At 39.5% G+C, this 20,266-nt stretch overlaps 1 protein-coding gene across 1 annotated transcript in view; it reads right to left on the bottom strand.

Annotated features, from left to right (window-relative positions):
• Positions 1 to 1,442: 1,442 nt before the first annotated feature.
• Positions 1,443 to 20,266, bottom strand: part of LMO1 (LIM domain only 1) — a gene marked incomplete at its 3' end in the record, with an annotated part of 55,798 nt that continues 36,974 nt past the window's right edge. The window contains exons 2-3 of the mRNA XM_081325627.1: positions 17,735 to 17,860; positions 1,443 to 1,548 (exon numbers count right to left, since the gene is read on the bottom strand). Coding sequence (XP_081181753.1) covers positions 1,443 to 1,548; positions 17,735 to 17,860 — 232 coding nt within the window. The remainder of the gene's footprint in view (positions 1,549 to 17,734; positions 17,861 to 20,266) is intronic.

Below are 20,266 nucleotides of genomic sequence, written 5' to 3'. Positions count from 1 at the left end.
TGTACTCCAAATCTTCTCTCTTTATTGCTGATGCTTAGGGTTGGAGTTGGGAGAGGAATCTAATAAAACAGCCAAATAGTCTAGAGACAATATATCAATTGCTTGGTGGCTTAAATCTACGGTGTCTAGATTTTGGATTTCCTACCCCTGGCATGACTTGGAACTAGCACAACTTGAGTAGTTGATTCTGAATCAAGAAGATACAGACTCCCAGCAAAGTGCTAAGATTCCCCATCAGATTTTAACTGGTTCAAGAATTTCTATGGCAAAACAGAAGGCTCTTTTTTTCTGGGTAGCTTCATATAGGACACAAATACTGAATCCATGAATAACTAATTCACACAATTCCTTAAAAAAAGCAATTGGGGACCAGGCAGAAAGACTTTGGATTGACAGTGTCACTATTATGGCCTTGAACATGGTCCTCTGTTGCTATCTCCCTTCTTTACTGCCCCAGGGTTAAAGCAGTTCCAACCCTTTCAGAATTTAGAAGGCTACTATGATCTGTTGTTCTAGAAGTTTTTGTGGACTAAAGTGGATATTGTGTCCCTTCTATAGGTTTTCTTTTCTTTCTTTCATCAATATCAGAGTGTTTCCTTACTACAATAGGATAAATTACTACTAATGTACTGTTTCAAAGCTTATGATGAAGTTTATGTTGCTTAAAGACTAAAGTGGTTTATTTGCCTGAGTAATGAAGAGAAGAAAATATAAACATTTAGAAATAAAGAATTCCAAATCCTCAAAGATATTTTGTCTTCCACATCTGAATGAGGTACACCATCCTTCTACTATGAACGTGGCTTCTAACTGTTCCAAGGTTCTTTTACATCAGCAGTATAATTTAAAAGGTAGTGTGTGTAATCATTGTTGTTCTTGTTAATCAGTTGCAAGTCACCAATTTTTGCAAGTTTACTGAAAATTGCCTGAAGTCTTCCCGTTGTTCTGCCTCTATTGTCTGCCAGCAATTATTCTAGATGGGTAATTAAGGGTGAGCTGTGAATGGTTGTTTTTCTTTCTATATAAAAAAAGAGTTTTAAAATGACCAGGAAACATTCATAATTTTTAATTCACACCTGTAATAAAATTGCATTACATTTTTCATAAAATAAATGTTCCAGTTTATATACAGAAAAACAGACTGTACAGAGCTTTTCCCCAGCTTCCCCCCTCCCAACTCACAAACATACAGGCAAATGCAGTGCTCAGCTAAGCAGGCACAACTGTACATCTAAAATTGGAATTGCTGCGTGTTATTTATGCGTGTGTGTGTGTGTGTGTGTGTGTGTGTGTGTGTGTGTGTGTGTGTGAAGAATACTACAATGTAGATCGTCCTTTGGGGACCAAGGATTAAAAAAATATTGCAGGCAAGCTGAGAGACGCCTTTCACTGCTAGTGTGGCTGAACGTCCATTCCACAGTGTTTCAGCCAAACTGGATTTGCTATTGAACTTGGGGCTCAAAGCTTCCATTAAGTTGCCCCTCCTCATAGTCCATCTGACACAAGATCATGTTGTTCTTCAGGAAAAACTTGTCCCCCACGCAAAATCTACAACAGAATAAACAAACAAACCATTAGAAGCTACTTTTATCAATTCCAGAGCAGGGGAATGAAAACATCCTGGGTTTTGGCACAGTGTTTGTTTCTCTTTCCTATTTGTGAAGAGAGAAAGAGAGAGCGCGAGAAAGAGAGCATTTACATACATCATGTGCAATTCTCCTTTTTTTTTGCTTCATGACAGATTCAGATGATTCTATTTCACCTTCAGTGGTTCAATTATTTTTTTTAATCATTTAAGAAGGCTGTGTAAAACATAACCCACATTTGATTTACCATTTAAGCTGAGTGAGACAGTTTGACTCAGTGGGAAAAAGTGTCAGTTATTTAATTAATTGATAAATATTTATCTCCACAAAAGTGCACGCTTCTTTGCACTGCACCATTTAGCGTTTCTACCTTAGACATCAAAGGGTCCTGCATCTCGAGTAATAATAATCAGAGAGAGAACATTTACCCTGGAATTTTCACATCTCAAAGTCAGCTTTGCTTAATTTATTTTCCTCTAAAATGTCAGTGTTTTGGATATTTTTGACAAAATATCTTGAACTTCCAATTTAATGAAAACTATCTTACAAAATCATCCTAGTTCAGGCTGAAATCTCGTTAAGAGAAGACAGCATTGAGTTCTTCAGAAGAACAGGACCATGGACAGTTCTTTATGGATCGGGAAAGATTCTTACCACAAAAAATTCAGGCCAGAATAAGGAGTCACCTAAAGACACTGAAGGAGGAGTGTGATAACTGCCAAGCTCAATTCCACTAAATTTCTTATTTTCCCAATGATAACTTCATTTCTGTCCTGCATCCACTTTAATTTGGGAGTTCACGTAAAAATTATATATAAAACATCATGTGTATTTTGCATGTGCATTTATTAAAAGGAAGTATTCCTGTATTTCTTTTTTTTCAGTTGTACTGAATTAGTTAATTTCCCTTTAACACTGTGCGTACTATTTATAGATCAATCTGTGCAATGTAGAAGTTGATGTATTCCAATAAGTGAAAAGAGCAGAAAAATGCACACTAAGTACATTCAGATAAGGTAGCAACTAGTCCTGCTGGCAGAGTTGATATACCTGGCTTTGTCTATTCTGAAAAACCTTCTGGTGCTTAAAATGGATGAACACCTCCTAGAAGAGCCATTTTGCAATGCTGTGAGTTCAAAAGTTAGGAAATCAAAACAGGCAGGGCAATTTTCTCAAATTATGCAAAGCAAAAGCTATGCTGACATTTCTTTTCTCATGAGAGTCATTTACAGGGTGGTATCTTCTGAAATGATTTATAAACCTTATTCCTGCCCCTTGCATTGTCTGAGTAGTATTCCGCAATTGCACACTTGGAAAAGGAGATGTAGAGTCCACTGAGTTCAAACTCATGCTCATTGAAGCAATACAAATTAACATTTTATATATTTTCATAACACCCCTCAGATATATTTTATCAAGGCTAAGCAGAGTCTGTTTTTTTTTAAAAAAAATCTTCTAAATCTCATTTTTCTGTCCCACGATCACCCTCATTGTCGTGTGTTGTTTGTTTTAGGTTCGCTGAACCTTTCCTAAAACAAAGTTCCCAAAAATGGGCCCAGGTTTTGAGCTATGGTATGACGAATGCAGACTAAAATACAAAATTTGCTTCATACTATTTGGATGCTATGCTTCTACTTACACCTATTCTATTTCACAGTTGCTCATATTCAGCTCTTTATTCTTTTTGCATATACTACTGTAATGTCATGCCTGGTATTTTCTCATTCTATTCCTGTACATTTGAATTCTTTCTTTTTAAATGAAGAACTTTGGGTTTCTCTCTATTAAAATTCTGTTCTGTTCCAACTCATTAACCTATCAATTCAAAAGAAGAAGAAGAAGAAGAAGAAGAAGAAGAAGAAGAAGAAGAAGAAGGAGGAGGAGGAGGAGGAGGAGGAGGAGGAGGAGGAGGAGGAGGAGGAGGAGGAGGAGGAGGAGGTGGTGAAGGTGGAAGGGACCTTGGAGGCATCTAGTCCAACCCCCTGCTCAGGCAGGAAACCCTATACCATTTCAGAGAAATGGCTGTCTAGTCTCTTCTTAAAAACTTCCAGTGTGCAAATTTAATAATGGTCTGATTAATAGACAATGACGTGCTCTCTCAGTAAATGAAGATCACAAAGACTGACTACAAGCAATGGCATGACAAAGTAGCAACAATGGTGCATTGCAAAATCTGCAAGAAATATCATTTGCCTGCAAGCAAGAACTGATGGGATCATAAAATAGAGAAAGTCACAGAAAATGATAAAGTTAAACTGCTCTGGGACTTCAGAATTCAAACAGACAAGCATTAGTCAATTGCAAAAGGCGGTCTTACTAGGAACTGCTTCCATCCTGTGACGATATCTGTAATACCATCAAACATCCACATCGGCCTATCTCAGTCCTTGGTAAGGACTCGATAGGTAGACAAAAATGCCAAATCCAGTCTGAACATCTGGCTGACTGTGCGATGATCAATAATAACAATGATGATGATGATGAAGTAGCTGGAAGGGACCTTGGAGGCATCTAGTCTAACCCCCTGCTCAGGCAGGAAACCCTATACCATTTCAGAGAAATGGCTGTCCAGTCTCTTCTTAAAAACTTCCAGTGTTGCAGCATTTACAAGCTTCTGGAGGCAGGTTGTTCAACTGATTAACTGTTCTGTTAGGAAATTCCTCCTTAGTTCTAGGTTGCTTTTCTCCTTGACTAGTTTCCATCCGTTGCTTCTTGTCCTGCTTTTGGGTGCTTTGGGGAATAGCTTGACTCCCTCTTCTTTGTGGCAGCCCCTGAGATATTGGAACACTACTATCATGTCACCCTCGTCCTTCTCTTCATTAAATTAGACATACCTAATTCCAGCAACCGTTCCTTATATGTTTTAGCCTCCAGACCTCTAATCATTTTTGTTGCTCTTCTCTGTACTCTTTCTAGAGTCTCAACATCTTTTTTTACATCATGTTGACCCAAACTGGATGCAGTATTCTAAGTGTGAACTTTATTTTTGCTTTTCTATAATATCATCTTGTTTATGCTGTTGTCTGCCATGTGCAAATTTAATAATGGTCTGATTAATAGACAATGACTTGCTCTCTCAGTAAATGAAGAACAACTTGAAAACTTATCTTATGTCATCCTGCTAGTAGTGGAACTATGGTTTAAAACTAAAATATCTTCATAATACCACCATCCAATATGACCTAAAATGCATGATATAGTATTACTGAGGCACTGTGAGAGATTTTGTTCAAAGCTTCTTCTGTCTTAGCTCACTCCTTCTTTAAATTTTAATCTATGTCTACATAAATTCTTATGAATAGAGGCTGTTTCACATTATATATTCATTGAATGCTGCACAAACATAAGCATCCTGTCTTGGTTGCCTTCTCTAATTACTTCCTCTGACATCCAGATGTCCATTTAAATGAATGATGGGTCGGAATTAGAGTCCTCTACACTGGCTTCCTCCGTTCTGGCACTTCTAGATGCATTGAAATGGCAACCTCTAAATCTGGAAGGCACCAGATGAGGGAAGAATGCTGGATATATTGTCTCTCAATACTTTAAATAAAGACACACTGTGTTTGTGTGTGTGTGTGTGTGTGTGTGTGTGTGTGTGTGTGTGTGTAGGTATTAGAAAGACCAGCCTTGCTCACCCCATTCCCAAATTTGGTGCATCTCATTATATATTTGAGGTGGTATCTAGAAAGGGGATGGCTAGGTGTGCATTCCATGGGACCAGTACCGTAACTGTTCACTATTTTAATTTTTTTTCAGCATAAGAAAGGTGATGGTTGAATGAGTGAATGAATGGATGGATGGATGATACCAAATCTGTAGTTATTTAAGGAACTGCTAATGAGACATGCAATGGCATTAAAGTATCCCTTCTAATACTAGGGTAAATTTTAGAAGCCCAAACAATGTGTGCATATATCAAAGTACATAGACAAATTTAGTAACATAGCACTATTTCTACTTTGTATCTCATTATGCATGTTTTGGATACCTAAATTTGTCAATGCAAATGAAACCTCTGCCATCAAGCCACATATTTCATTCAAACTAGATTATTTGTCCTAAACTCAAAAGACAATGGACCAGGACTCCCTTGACATTGATGACTTTTTCTTTAAATTTATATTTCAAATGTTTTTGGATCTAAATGGAATTCAGATAAAATTAGTTGAATAATATGTTCTTCCATTCAGTTTACATTGTACATCCACTTCATTAAAACTAGACTGCTAGAAAATTATTGCCTACCAGATAGACTGATCCTTCCACAACTCTGTGACTCACTGGATTTATGAAGTCCACTTTTGCTACTTTATTTGTAATTCTGAAAGATACATAGACCTTTCTTTGGAAATGTGTCAGCCTTTGACAAAAGTGCAAAATGTTTGATACACGATGTAAACTAAATAGAAGATCATACTATTCAACACATTTTATCTGAATTTCATTTAGATCAGACATGTCAAACACAAGGCCCGGGGGCCAGATCCGGCCCATGAAGTGGTTTCATGTGGCCCGCGAAGCCATCCTGGAAACAGTGAGAGAACGGCCCCCACTGCCTTGGCCCTGGCCCAGAGACCCTCCTTCTGCCAGGGACCCTCAGATCTGTCCCACTCCTGCCCAGGCCCCCATAGGCACCCTTGATGCGAACGATGTAGAGCTGGCCACGCCCACCCAGTAGGCCATACGCACTCTAGCCACGCCCACCCAGTAGGCCACGCCCACCCTGGCCATACTCACCCGGCCCCCTGAGGGCAACTGCAATGCTGATGCGGCCCTCAATGAAATTGAGTTTGACACCCCTGATTTAGATCCAATAACATTTGAAACATAATTTGAAAAAAAAGTCAGCTGTGTCAAAGGAGTCATTGCCCATTGTCTTTTGAATTTATGACAAATAATCTTTTGTGGAGAAAAAAGTGTGTCTCTACAGAGAGGGAGTTGGGGATCCTAATTCTCTTCAAAGTAACTCAAACTGTGCAACAATACATAATGCATGTCAACTGTATGGATTGAATGCATACATTTTTGCAGTTTGATAGATAAGTAATACATTTCTTCTCAGTAAGAGATCAGGAACAACCATATAACCATGAGAAACATGTTTGCTGGCAGCAGGAAGTAACCAAAGATGCTTTGGAAAATGCATTACATTTTGCACACTGAAAGGGATTATATATTATTTCCACCTAAAAAATTGATAAAGATTAAAATGTTTCTATACTACCAAGGATATGGACTATTTATAAAATAACTACAGGAAACATATGTTCTTTTCTCTCTTAATCCCAGTTTATATATGCAGCTGCTAACTGGGAGCTTCAGTTCCCACAATTTTGAGTTGATTGAAGAACCATTATGGTTTCATTTCACCTGAATGTCTAAAAAAGGCTAATGCTGTTATACAGTTTTCCAAATGGAGAAATGGGAAAAAATGCTGATAGTAATAGTTTTGTTTTAAAGCAACAATTACATTTGCCAACGATACATTATTTAGAATGAAGGGGAATAAAGATGCAAATAAAGAGATAGGAAGGGTAGAAAGATTAATTCCAAGGCCATTAAGAGAATGGGTGAATATTTGTTGGCTTGGAAAGGCAAGAAGAAAAAGCACAGAATTTAAACTCTGGAATAGTGACCTAGTATAGAAACTTTGCTTGTGTATTGCAGAAAGAAAACCTTCCTTGTGATGTGGTTTCATTCTTATGCACAATTATTTATTATTAATGTTTTGTGCCCCTGGGACAGATTTTTTCCCCTCCTAAGGGGAGGGGAATGGATACGTCCCTGCAGTTTTCTTGGAAAGGCTTTGTGGAAATATTTTGCCCTTGCCTGCTTTCTAGGGCTGAGAGAGAATGACTGTCCCAAGGTCACCCAGCTGGCTTAGTACCTAAGGCAGGACTAAAACTCATGATCTTTCCATTTCTAGCCTTGTGCCTTAACCACTGCACCAAACCTGCCTTCTTTATGTGCAGTAAAAATATGAATTCAGCCAAGTTGTATCTCTGACTTTCTGCAAGGTAAATCAATATCTGACTAAAAGATGACACGTCGAAAGTACCAAAATGTGATGGAATGTGCAACTGGGAGAGTTTTGGCAATGCAGTTTCCCACGGAGAGGCCCAGATTAAGAGACTTCACACTCCCAAACTGGGGGGGAGGGGGAAGACATTTAAGGCTGGTCACATCCTAGAATCTCTCAGGGTATATTTAGCAGATTAAAAAGCTATATCTTTAGTTGGGCAAGATTCTGTCCATTAGGTGTAAGCAAAGAAAGGATTGGACTTGACTGCACTTTGCTATGTTGTCTCTGGGCTTAGGCCCAATACAAAATGTACAACTGTGCTTGATGAGAAAACTAACAGAAGAATTCCTAAAGCTGAGGCAATCTATCAAGCTGCTCTTTCTCCATTGCTAAGAGCAGCAAGGAAATAACAGTGTGCTCTTTGTCCCTCAGCTAATAGCTCCTAAGCAATAAAAGTGGATGAGTTCCCCAAAACTCCACAGGTTCCAGCTGATCAACAGTACTCTCAGAAACAATTGGAAAGATTAAGAGCATCTTATGCTACTGTTCTGATACACCTGCTGTTCTTTACAACAAATTGGCAGAATATGCCTATTATGTAACCTGTGAAGAATACACAATGCAATGAAAATTATGCAGAAAAAGCATGAACATTGTAGAATAAGCCCCACTAACTTGTAACATGAAGCATTATCAAATTATCATGATTCTGCCATACACTCTCTAGCTAAGCTCTTGATGACTGAATCAGTGTTTTTTTAGGTTTGAATTTACATTGGAGACACCTCCACAATAATGATACAACTCCAGTTTGAATCTGCACCTTGAAATTTGACTTGCAAGGCCTCTCCAAGCATTCTGCTGGAAGAGAAAGGTTTTCCTTGCTGATTGAAAAATAGACAGATGCTGACTCACTACTTTTTGCTTTAAACCAAGAAGGCAACCCCCCCCCAGGAGTAGTAATGTAAAATGAAGATCAAAGTTTTGCTACTGACACAAAGACGGTGTGCATGAGACCTGCCTCCAGACAAATCAGCTGGCTAGAGGCTTTAGAGTAGCAGATTTGTCAAGCTCTGTAGTGCATTATGAAGAAATCTTTTATGTATTAGGAATGACATTTTGGAAACTTTTCACATGGTGTCAAGGCCATTTCACACATGATTGAAAGCAAACCTAGATTTGCCACCAAATGTAAATAGCTCATGCAAGCCCTGATAAGCTTCCTGAACAATATAAAGATTGTAAAACATTCATATACTAGGTTTCTAAGGACAAAGAGCCGTGGTGACGCAGTGGTTGGAATGCAATATTGCAGGCTAATTCTGATGAGTGCCAGCAGTTCAATTCTCACTGGCTCAAGGTTGACTCAACCTTCCTTCCTTCCATGGTGGCACAGTGGTTAGAATGCAGTACTGCAGGCTAACTCACTGCTCACTCTAGGAGTTTGATTCTGAATGGCTCAAGGTTGACTCAGCCTTCCGTCCTTCAGAGGTCAGTCAAATGAGGACCCAGATTGTTGCGGGGCAATATGCTGACTCTGTAAACTGCTTAGAGAGGGCTGGAAAGCACAGTGAAGCGTTATTTAAGTCTAAGTTGCTATTGCTATTTTGATTAAGTCATGAAGAACCAAGCAATTTCCTACCTGAATAAATACATGACTCATGGTCATGTATTCCCTACCTCAGAAAAGGCGGGTTACACTGAGAAGTGTTTTATAATTTTACATGGCAATCCATGGGCTGATTAAGAGTAATAATCTCAAGTTCAACCATGTTTTAAGTATTATCCAGGCATTTTAAAATAGGAACTAAAGAAAACTAAAATCCCATTTGAACTTTTTTACCAAAGAAGAGTCAAATAACTCATTGACTTTCAATGCTGGAAAAGTAACCAAATTCCTACTGTAGTCAAAATTAAAAACTTGTGAGGTGCGTAAAGGTGTTTTCTTGTCCAAATTAAACATAATGAATGAATGACCTCCTTGAAACCAATTATTATAGAATGGCTCTTTGAATTCTGCTCCTTGATTGGAACCTCCAAATATATACTCAATATTATACTTGAAAATGTGTAATAGGCTTCTTTTGATCAAAGCTCATGATGCTACTCGGCTCATTGTTAAAGCATGAGATCTTCATGAGTATGTGAGATGAACAGTAACACAGATTATGCCATACCCAGAAGACCAGATCCACCTCTTTGGTGCATCTTCTCCATACATTCATTCCTCTAATGATATTACACTATGCCCATCTTCATTCTTCGCAAGCATGGCCATGCTCGTAGCAGGGAATCTGGGCAATCACAGTTCATCACATAAGGCTGAGGGAGGTTGCTGAGTAGAAGGAAAGTTAGTCAGCTCTGCAGCATGAATATGAGAAGAGAGACTGGATGGGAGCACAGGAGATGAGTAAAAAGTAGAGCTTCATTTCACCGAATAGTCCATTACTCAGTCTGAGCTTGGTTCATGGAGACAACTCAACTATTGGCATTCAGCAAGTCTGACCTACAGCAGCTGTGGAGGGAGGAATACAGCTGAGAGGTAGAGCACATACAGCATTTTATAAACAGAAAGTCCAGCTAAAGAACTGAATATCGGGGGGAAAGAAAGGTTTCCACAGAAAGCTACCAATTCACAGTGCTGGGTTAGATGAGTAATTAATTTGACCCGATAGCCACTGTAAAGATAAAACATTCATAAACGTAATTGCCATCATCATTATCACCATTATTACCCTCCACCATCCCTGGAATGGCTGTCTCTTGTATTTCATAGCAAGAACTTTCCTTTGCTATCATTTGAGTTGTTTTACATGGTGCTTAACAAGCAAATAATCCAAAATCAGGTAGGTACCTTTAACAATTCCTAAAATGGGATTAAATTACAACGTGCAGACTTCTGTAACTAAACATACATTTTACCCACTAACAGAGAAGGAAGAAGAAAGCTACCCCCAGGGTTTAACCCTCTGGGACAGATGCTTAGGGAGCAGAAGGGGGGGACAGAACTGGCAAAAATCACGTATTTTCCCTTTAACAAACAGCAGCATCTCTGGCTGGAGTTACGCTCACGGACACTTACAGTCTAAGACCATATGTTTCAATGAGTAACATTTCATGTGTATTTTTTTTTAAAAAAACAGCAGGTAAATTGCCTTTAAGATTCTTTTAAATGCTGCCCATAAATCTTGAAATGAGTTGAGCATTTAAAAGAAAGAAAGGGGCGGGGGAGAGAAGAGCCCAAATCCAGTTCTCCTTTAACAAATTGCAAAAGAATTATTGCCAGGAAATATTTTAGAAGTAACAGTTAACGCTGACAGTAACACTAACAGCACACTGCAGCAGATAATGAATGGAAACAAGAGTGCTGAAGTAGTTTTGAATTTGTGCGTGCGCATGTGTTTTTTTTTTTTAAAAAGTAGTGTGCTAACAGCTCAGACAAGTATCTGGAATGGGTTTAATTTCTGACTGCACATCTGGTGTGACATATTAGAGGAAATAAACCATTCAAAAAAGCACCTTTGGACAGAGGTGGGTGAATGGTGAAATTTCAAAGTCTAAAGAATATTGTCTTAAAAGTTTGTAAATTAACTTTAGCTCAGGGTAAAGAGTAACTGAGTTTGGGGGTTTTTTCCACCTTTTTCCTGCCAGGTACAAGAAACATATTTATAATGTGGTCATTAAACACATTTTTAGATAATGCTATATAACACGTATATACTGATACTGTCAGTTCATTGTTTTTCCATTTCTGGAAATCAAATTCTACAGATAAATCTAGCTCTTGTTCATTTAGTATATGGAGTGACTGGAAGATTCCTTGTGTACTTGAAAAGGAGGCTTCTGTTCAAACCTACGTGATGTGCAGGTGAAATGAAATGCTATTATAATCTGAAAAATGGTAAAAAATAAATAAATCTGGCTTTATTTTGTTCCGCTTTGTATCTACTGTATCCAACACACCCAGAGGCATTTTTATCTTTATTGCCAGTTCTTAGAAACTTGACATCTCATAGGCAAAGTGCAAGGACAAGGAGAGAAGGAAAATATTTTCTCCTTTACACCCAACAACTATCATTGAGTCCTTTTCTCCACATGATCCTGGCAAACATAAATATATTTAAAATCAAATTTACTAATTAGATCTTAAAATATTTCTAGAATTTTCCAAGAAAGGTACTTATTGTACCAACTCACTTCCTCACCCAAAAAACCAAAAACTTAAACCCAACACCCTCTATTTGAACCCACTAGATGTCACTATAGCCTCATCAGAATAGCCTATCAAATTGGACAACTTGATTGATTGTACCTGCCACTTTCAAAATGAAAGGCAGCCTATTCTAAACAAATAACGCCAGCTTTGTGCTTGTTCCAGTACCTTCAATAAAGCCACCCCAAATGACAGCATGTTCTCACTCATGCTCTAACTTCTGGTGTAGTCAGGAAGAAATGACTCTGATCACATTAAAAAGCTAAATCATTCCACAAGAGGGGGCCAGAAGAGATGGAAGCAGAAGACCCATGGCTTCTTAATGGCAGATATGCAATTCTAATGCTCCTTCCTGCATAACAGAGCTATCTAAACAACAAGAAAAAAGTTCTTGTTGGCTCCTGTAATTCTAAGCATCCTTCCTGCAAAACAGAGCTATCTAAACAAGAAGAAAAAAGTTCTTGTTGGCTCCAGACTTGATGTACCCCACAGATATCAGGACTGTCCATGTTTGCAGATCCACAACTCAGTTTCCATGTAATACAGGCTCCCAGTTGTGTGCAGGGATTGGTATAAGCAGTGACTTGGATAGAGCGGTTGTCTTTGCCAATATGTGACAGGGAGGCATAGGATCATCAGTATAGACCGATTTCTAGTGATTACACAGAGACCGTTCACTTGTCTAATGTGGAAAATAGTCAAGACATTGAATTATTTAGTCTGCTCACAACTTGTTTTAATTTACTAAATCCTACTTCTCCTGCTGTAAGCAAGCAACAGCGTTCCAAAACAGTGCCCATGTTTGAGATACTGTAAGCATAAACCTGATTATCTGGATTTAAATAACAATTTAAATAAATAAATAATTCCTCAGAATTATGGTATTTCAACAGAAGACTTCGGGAATCCCAAAAGGAGAATGGCAAACTCCTGTTTGCCTTCTCTGGAATGGTAAATGAGAAGCTGACTGCATGTTGGAGGTACAGTTTGTCCTCCATTAATGATGATAACTGGGACTGGGAACTTTGTTGCTAAGCAACACATTTGTAAAGTGTTATGTCACGTGACCATGCCAACTTAATGATGGAAGAACTGGAAGTTCCAGTTTTGGTCATTAGGCAAATCCCGCAGGTTCATTAGGTACCTCATGTGATTGCCATTTGGGATTGGCTTCCCAATTGCCTTTGCTTGTTGGACACTGGCAAATGGTCATAATATGACTGCGGATGGTGCATCCATCAACTGTGAGCTAGTTGCAAAGCACCCGATCATGATCATGTGACTACAGAGACCTTTCAATGGCTGCAGCTTCAAGGACTGGCCACAAGCCTCTTTGTTCAGTGCCATAACTTCAAATAGTAATGATGAAATGATCATTAACTAAGGACTATTTGTAATCCCTTACCTTGATTCTAGGCTGAAAAACACCCAAAATTATAACTTTTACTCTTTGGTGAACTGTTTCAGATTAATTATCACTTCTGGTTTCATCTTCTTTTTTTTGTTATTGTTAATCCTTTCCAAGGCTATAATATTTATTTTTATTTATTTATTAAATTTATGTGCTGCCATCTCACTGACTAGTGACTTTGGGTCTTTTTAAGGTATGGGGATCAGAGCCATATGTTTAATATTCATGTATGATTACACCACAGATTTATGTAATGATATGACATTATTAGAAGTTTCCTCGTCCTTGTTCCATTTCTTGTTCTGCCCATCCCACATATAGAATTTGCCTTTTCCAACTACATATTATAATTATTTAGTGCTCAGTTGTTTCTCTGGGGGATTGAGATGGGGAAGGCTCAAAAAAAGTCAAGAGAGTGGCTGTGACTGCACAATCGAAGCCCTGCCCTTTTGAAAGCGCATGCAATATTCACACCTGTGCAAAAGGACAGAACTTCTATTATGCTTTTGCAATCCCCACCTTGACGTTCTTTGCTCTCCCCTGCAGACATCCCTATAGATGTTCTTTATTTGGAAGGCTCCCACAGCATAAAATGCTACAGGCATTCATTAATATCTACAATGAAGTCTTGTTGGCTTTTATACAAACTGGAATTGTGTTATTTCTGGGTCCGGCCTCCTATGGGAAACATCCATTCTATGAAAGATTTACTGTGGACGGCTCTGGCATTTAAGGCACAGGAGAACCCAACAGCTAATCTTTTAAAATGATATTGGTGAGGGGTGTGTGTGTAACTATCCAAAGGACTCACAAGTTGAAGGTTCCAGATAAGGAATGTACAAAGGAGAAGTGTTGTCATCCTTTAGGATTAACTCTGAGGTCATTTCCCTTCTGCTTTGTTCCAGAAAGACGGAGTATCTCTATATTTTATCAATTTGTTCTAATCTGGATGTAAATTTAACCAGTTTATGATTTTATTTTCCATTCTGTTTCATCCAACAACTTTCCTTACTGTATAAATAAATACTGTAAATACTGTATAAAGAGCCTTGGTGGAGCAGTGGGCTAATGCCTCCTTAAGTAACACCAGCTGCCTGCAATTAGTGCAGGTTCGCATCCCACCAGGCTCAAGGTTGACTCAGCCTTCCATCCTTCCGAGGTAGGTAAAATGAGGACCCAGATGGTTGGGGGCAATTAAGCTGACTTTGTAATAATGCCGCTTGGGGTGTGTGAAAGCCCTAATAAGCAGGCATATACATAGAATGAAGGCTACTGCTAAGTTTGTAAGCCGCCCTGAGTCTTCGGAGAAGGGCGGGATATAAATGGAATTAAAATAAATAAAAAAATAAAATAAATAGTTCCCAACTTTCGATTTCTGTGTCCACACATTCAGAGCCCTGAACTACAACTACCACTACCCAAGAAATAATGTCTGATTTTTAAAAAGCGTCCTCTAAATTGGCTTGAAAATTATAATTAGGGTTATATTCTCTGAAGTGTCAATATCCAAATAATCTTTGGATGAGGACAAAGACCTGCCTTTGAACTCTCCTGTAAGGAAGGACATAGGGAGTGGTATTATAGTAAGCATGAAACAAGAAACACAGGTGTTAGTACTTCTTGTATTTCTTCATTCAATTGCTTGGAAACTCAGCTATATTTTTCTTGGTGAAATGTTGGAAATTAAGAACACCATGCTCCAAGTTAGTATTATTTTCAACTCTAGTTGCCAAAGACACAAAATTTATTTTCAATTTTATGTATGCATAAAGACGAAGAAACATAGAGGGAACTTCTTTTTCTTCCCGCATTGTTTTAAACCTTCCAGAGTAGAAGGAGGGCTGCCATTCTGACAGTAAAATTTTGCATTTCTCTTCAAAGATACTGAATGGGATTTCCTCCTAGATCAGGGGTGTCAAACTACCGGCCGGCGGGCCAGATGCATCATACCGAAACCACACCCACCCCATTGACGGCAATGGAAAAAAAGTCATGATACATCACGACACATCATGTGACGTTATGAGTTTGACACCCTTGTCTTAGATGATTAAATACAAGATTGCAGTGTTTAATCTGGCTCTCAATCCTCAACGCATTTATACATAATTAGGTTTGGTCCTGCTTCCAAACATTCTTTTGGATTGTGGCCCCTGGCATGACCTTCAAAGGTCAACAGTCATGCTTGCCAGGAAGAAAGTTCACAACTCTGATCTACAGAAATCATTTTTTCCTCCTCTTTAGATTGTGAGTGCCAGGAAATTCTACTCAGGCTGAAAAAAAAAAGATGAAACATAATTTCAATCTCAATGGGTAGTCACATTTAAGATCCTTTATTAAGGATTGCCTTGTATCGATAAGCATAGTATTTTTCTCTTCTTATCGCCTTCACAGATAGTTGGCTGGGGGACCATATTTTGGATAATTTAATCCCTTCTGGACAAGGAAGGGCAGGAGAATCTCTGCAGAATTGTTGGTAAGGATGGTAATATTTGAGGAATATGTTGAACAAATTTGCTTGGGTTGTGGCTGGCCCATGATCTTGTTCAGTTTTCTGGGGAAACTTTGATTCTATCAGTTCTGAAGAAGTGAACAGGTCCCTAGGGCTTTGATTATTGCTACCTGTGTTTCAAATGTCTCTCCTGGTTGGTTAGGAACTCCTGGAAAGTAGCTGGAGCCAGATGATATTGAATGCTTCCTTTGAGAGGGAATGACTTTGTTCACTCTTACACTCCAGATAGATAGATAGATAGATAGATAGATAGATAGATAGATAGATAACCTTCATTGTCATTTTTTACTGTGGGCATAATGGTACACATTAAAAATTAAATTTAGTTGCTTGCTCTCAAAGTGTACACATACATAACACACTTTTAAACATACTATATACAACATACGTATAGACCTACACCCTTTCATATAAGTAACATATAAATATCAATCACTGTCCATCTTGAATACATAACGGAAGGAGGAAGCTTTAGAATTCACAAAGTTAATACGATATGGAACAAAACTGGATGTTCTACCGCAAAGCTTCCTCCCTGAAGGTAACAAGGAAAACAGGTCGTGAAGAGGATGTGTTTCAGACAAGATTCTATATGAATTTGTGGTAGGCTTCCAGGTGCAATTCAAGGTGCTTGTTGTCACCTTTAAAGGACTGCATAACACAGGAACCACCTGTCTTCAATAATGTCTGCCCATCCCATCAAATCGGACCAAATGGGCATGCTGTGGGGCTCTTCAGTGAAACAATGTTGCTTAGTAGGATCCAGAAATAAGCCTCTTCTGTCGTAGCACCTGCCTATGGAACAGTCTCCCTGCTGATGGCTGTTTGGCTCTGCTGGCTTTCCAGAAGTCCTTGATGTTCCTGGCTGAAGAGCAGAGTATTAATGGAGCCTGGTATGTGACTTCTGCTCAGTGAAATGGTTTTGTGAAAAGCCTAGGTCATTGATTTATTTATACATTTATATGGCCTTAGGATTTTCATCCACATGCTTGGCCAGCCCAGAGTTACTTGCTTAAGATGCATGGGCATGTAAATTTTCTATATAAATATTAACAGCGATACTTCTGAATTTTTGACTGAAGGCTGAGCAAAGGATTTTGATATGAGTTGGGCTCTGGCAACTGGATGTGAATATACTGCTGCTTGACATGTGAGGTTCTAGGATTCCTGCACTTTATATTTATATGCAGTGTTTTTATAGATGTAAGAGGTCAAAGTATCACTATTTTTCAGTCTACACATTAGGCTTTGAAAGCTTCTACTCCTAGTATCTGTGCAAAACAAAGAAACCAAGCAGATACACGAAAATCTGTGAGGCATCATCATCAATGTTATGGTGATAGAACCTTATCAGAATATTGACTTCATTCTGCCTATGATATCTGCCTTTTAGATGCATATTATGTGGTCTACTTAAAAGTTTTGCGGTGAGCAGACATTACTGGGGGGAATCAACAGGTTGATGGGTGAAGGTTCCCTACTGAGGCTATGTCAGACCTTATTTAGAAAAGGGCATTTCCTTTGCTTTGCCTTGATCTAACATCTGCACCTGCCCAGGTGTGTGACTTAAGAAACTTTGATTTTACAAGTATTTATGCCAATGATCTTTCTATCAAAGGATGCTCAGTAGACCGACCAGAAGGTTGGCTTTGAAGCTGCTCACTCAGTTGCCTCGGCTCTGCTTAATACCACCTGCTAGCCTATTTCACAGCAGCCTCAATTCTGGTGGTGGTGGGAGTCCCTTCAACAATCCAGCCTACCAGCAATTCCACACATGAGTCAGAGACCTGAAGGAAAAAGGCTCCAGCATTTAATTAGCAGGTAAAATCATTTTGCCCAGCAGTAACAATCTGAGAGCCTGGGAGAAGGTGATGGAGATCAAACGGTGAAACAAACTTTACTGTTCCACAGAAGTGAAAATAGCTTGCTTTAAAAAAAAAACAAAAAAACCCCAATCCATGTAACCCCCCCACCCCCATGTTCTCACCTCTGGTTGCAAAGCTGGCAGGCAAAGCAGTCCAAATGGTAAACGTTATCTCGGGCCCTCATCACCATCTCAAAGGCAGGGATCAGCTTACTACAGGCAGCACAATTCCCAGTAGTCCCAAAGAGCCTGCCAAGGAAGCACACAATCATTAGAAGCCAGTTTAATTAAATGGTGGAAGGACTAATTAAGTGTAATTAGTAGTATCAAATACTGTGCTGCACCAATCAAGAGAAGTTGCCATCCCCATTTCTCTGACCAGCCAGCATGTGGGAATGGAGGCTGATCCTGCACAGGGAGAGAACTTCTGAGTCCTTTGAAGTTTTGGAGCTGCCAGCTAATTGACTGTCTAATGAAGAAACCCATTCCACATGCAGACAAAGTGCTATTTTGAGGCTCACAATGCTTCCATCAAAAACAATACCATCTTTTCAACACAAATTAACAGTGTCTTAGCAGTACATTTTAAGAGGATTCTAGCAACCCCTCTGTTTTCTAATTTGCTATTCCTTCATTTTCTACTGATTAGTTAGCTCTCTGGAGAAAATATGCAAGGTTCATTTTGGGGTATACATAGGACTCCTTCAGACCACTTTCCATACATGCTGCTTAGTTATGCTGTAGTTCTTGGATTGATGTACCTCAAGAAATCAAAATAGAAATTACATCAGAATGTTATTTACAAAGAGATCTTAAATCATTTCCAATGGTGGAAAAAGTAAGGTTCTACATTTAGTCAGGAAAAAATAAATGCACAGGTATAGTATAGGTCAGGGGTCGGCAACCTGAAAAAGGAAAAGAGCTACTGGGAACCGGTTCCATCACACATAAAAAAAAGTGGGAGCCGCGTGCGTGCGTCCATGCACGTGCATGCACAAAAAACGTTTTGCAAAACATTTTTTTCTTGTGCATGCGCGGACGCGTGCGGTTGCCATTTTTTTATGTGTGATGGAACCGGTTCCCAGTTGCGCGACGGCGACGGCCCATGCAAACGTGCCACGGCAGCTTTCTCAAAGAGCGGCGCCGCTGCCTGTTCACGCGGAGGTACACGCGCACCTCTCCAAAGGTGTGGGGAGGTGCGTGCACACCTACGATCATTCAGAGAGGTGTGCACGCACCTCTCGGAATGGGCAGCGGCGCTGCTTCTTGGGAAAGCTGCCGCGGCCCGTCTGCAGAGCTGCCGCTTTTGGCAGCCTGCAAACGTGCCGCGGCAGCTTTCTGAAAGAGCGGCGCCGCTGCCCGTTCGCGCAGAGGTGTGCGCGCACCTCCGCCCATTCGGAGAGGTGCGCGTGCACCTCTCCAAACGGGCGGTGCCACTCTCCATTTGGAGAGGTGCGCGCGCACCACTGCCCGTTCGAAGAGGTGCGCGCACACCGGGCGGCTGGGAGCCGCAGGAGACGGCTCAAAGAGCCGCATGCGGCTCCGGAGCCACGGGTTGCCGACCCGTGGTATAGGTGGTACCTTGCTCAACAGTAGTTACTGTAAAAGGGATCTTGGAGTCCTAGTGGACAATCACAATGAGCCAGCAGTATGCTGCAGCTGCCAAAAAAGCCAACACAGTGCTAGGCTGCATTAACAGAGGAATAGAATCAAGATCACGTTAAGTATTAATATACTTTACAATGCCTTGGTAAGGCCACACCTGGAATACTGCATCCAGTTTTGGTCACCATGATGTAAAAAAGATGTTGAGACTCTAGAAAGAGTACAGAGAAGTGCAACAAAGGTGGTTAGGGGACTGGAGGCTAAAACATATAAAGAACGGTTGCTGGAATTGGGTATGTGTAGTTTAATGAAGAGAAGGGTGAGGGGTGACATGATAGCAGTGTTCCAATATCTCAGGGGCTGCCACAAAGAAGAGGGAGTCAAACTATTCTCCAAAGCACCTGAAAGCAGGACAAGAAGCAATGGATGGAAACTAATCACGGAGAAAAGCAACCTAGAACTAAGGAGAAACTTCCTGACAGTTAGAACAATTAACCAGTGGAACAACCTGCCTCCAGAAGTGGTGAATGCTGCAACACTGGAAGTTTTTAAGAAAAGACTGGACAGCCATTGGTCTGAAATGGTATAGGGTTTCCTGCCTGAGCAGGGGGTTGGACTAGATGACCTCCAAGGTCCCTTCCAACATTATATTATTACTATTATTATTATTATTATTATTATTATTATTATTATTATTATTATTATTATTATTATTATTATTATTATTATTATTATTATTTAGATTGTAAGACAATTCTATGTGGAAGAACTATTATGAACCATTATTGGCCATAGTACAAATTGATTCCTGGTTCAGTAACACAATATTAACCTGGAAATGCATTTTTTTCTTTAAAAAATGCTAATAAACCACACTTTCTTTCAGATAACTGGTAAAGACAATCCCTCCCTTGAACTATGTTGATTTACTATCTCTTATTACATGACATTCAAACTTTCAGAACCTCCCAGAAATCCTTGAAGTTCACTGCAACATTTCTAATTCAACAGAAAGCACCACACAAGAAATCACAAGAAATCTAGACAAAG

The sequence above is a fragment of the Vipera berus genome (genome assembly GCF_964194415.1).
Source record: "Vipera berus genome assembly, chromosome: 1".
Taxonomy (NCBI): Eukaryota; Metazoa; Chordata; class Lepidosauria; order Squamata; family Viperidae; genus Vipera; species Vipera berus.
The sequence above is the reverse complement of the archived record's forward strand: the minus strand, read 5'-3'. Positions and strand labels throughout refer to the sequence as shown.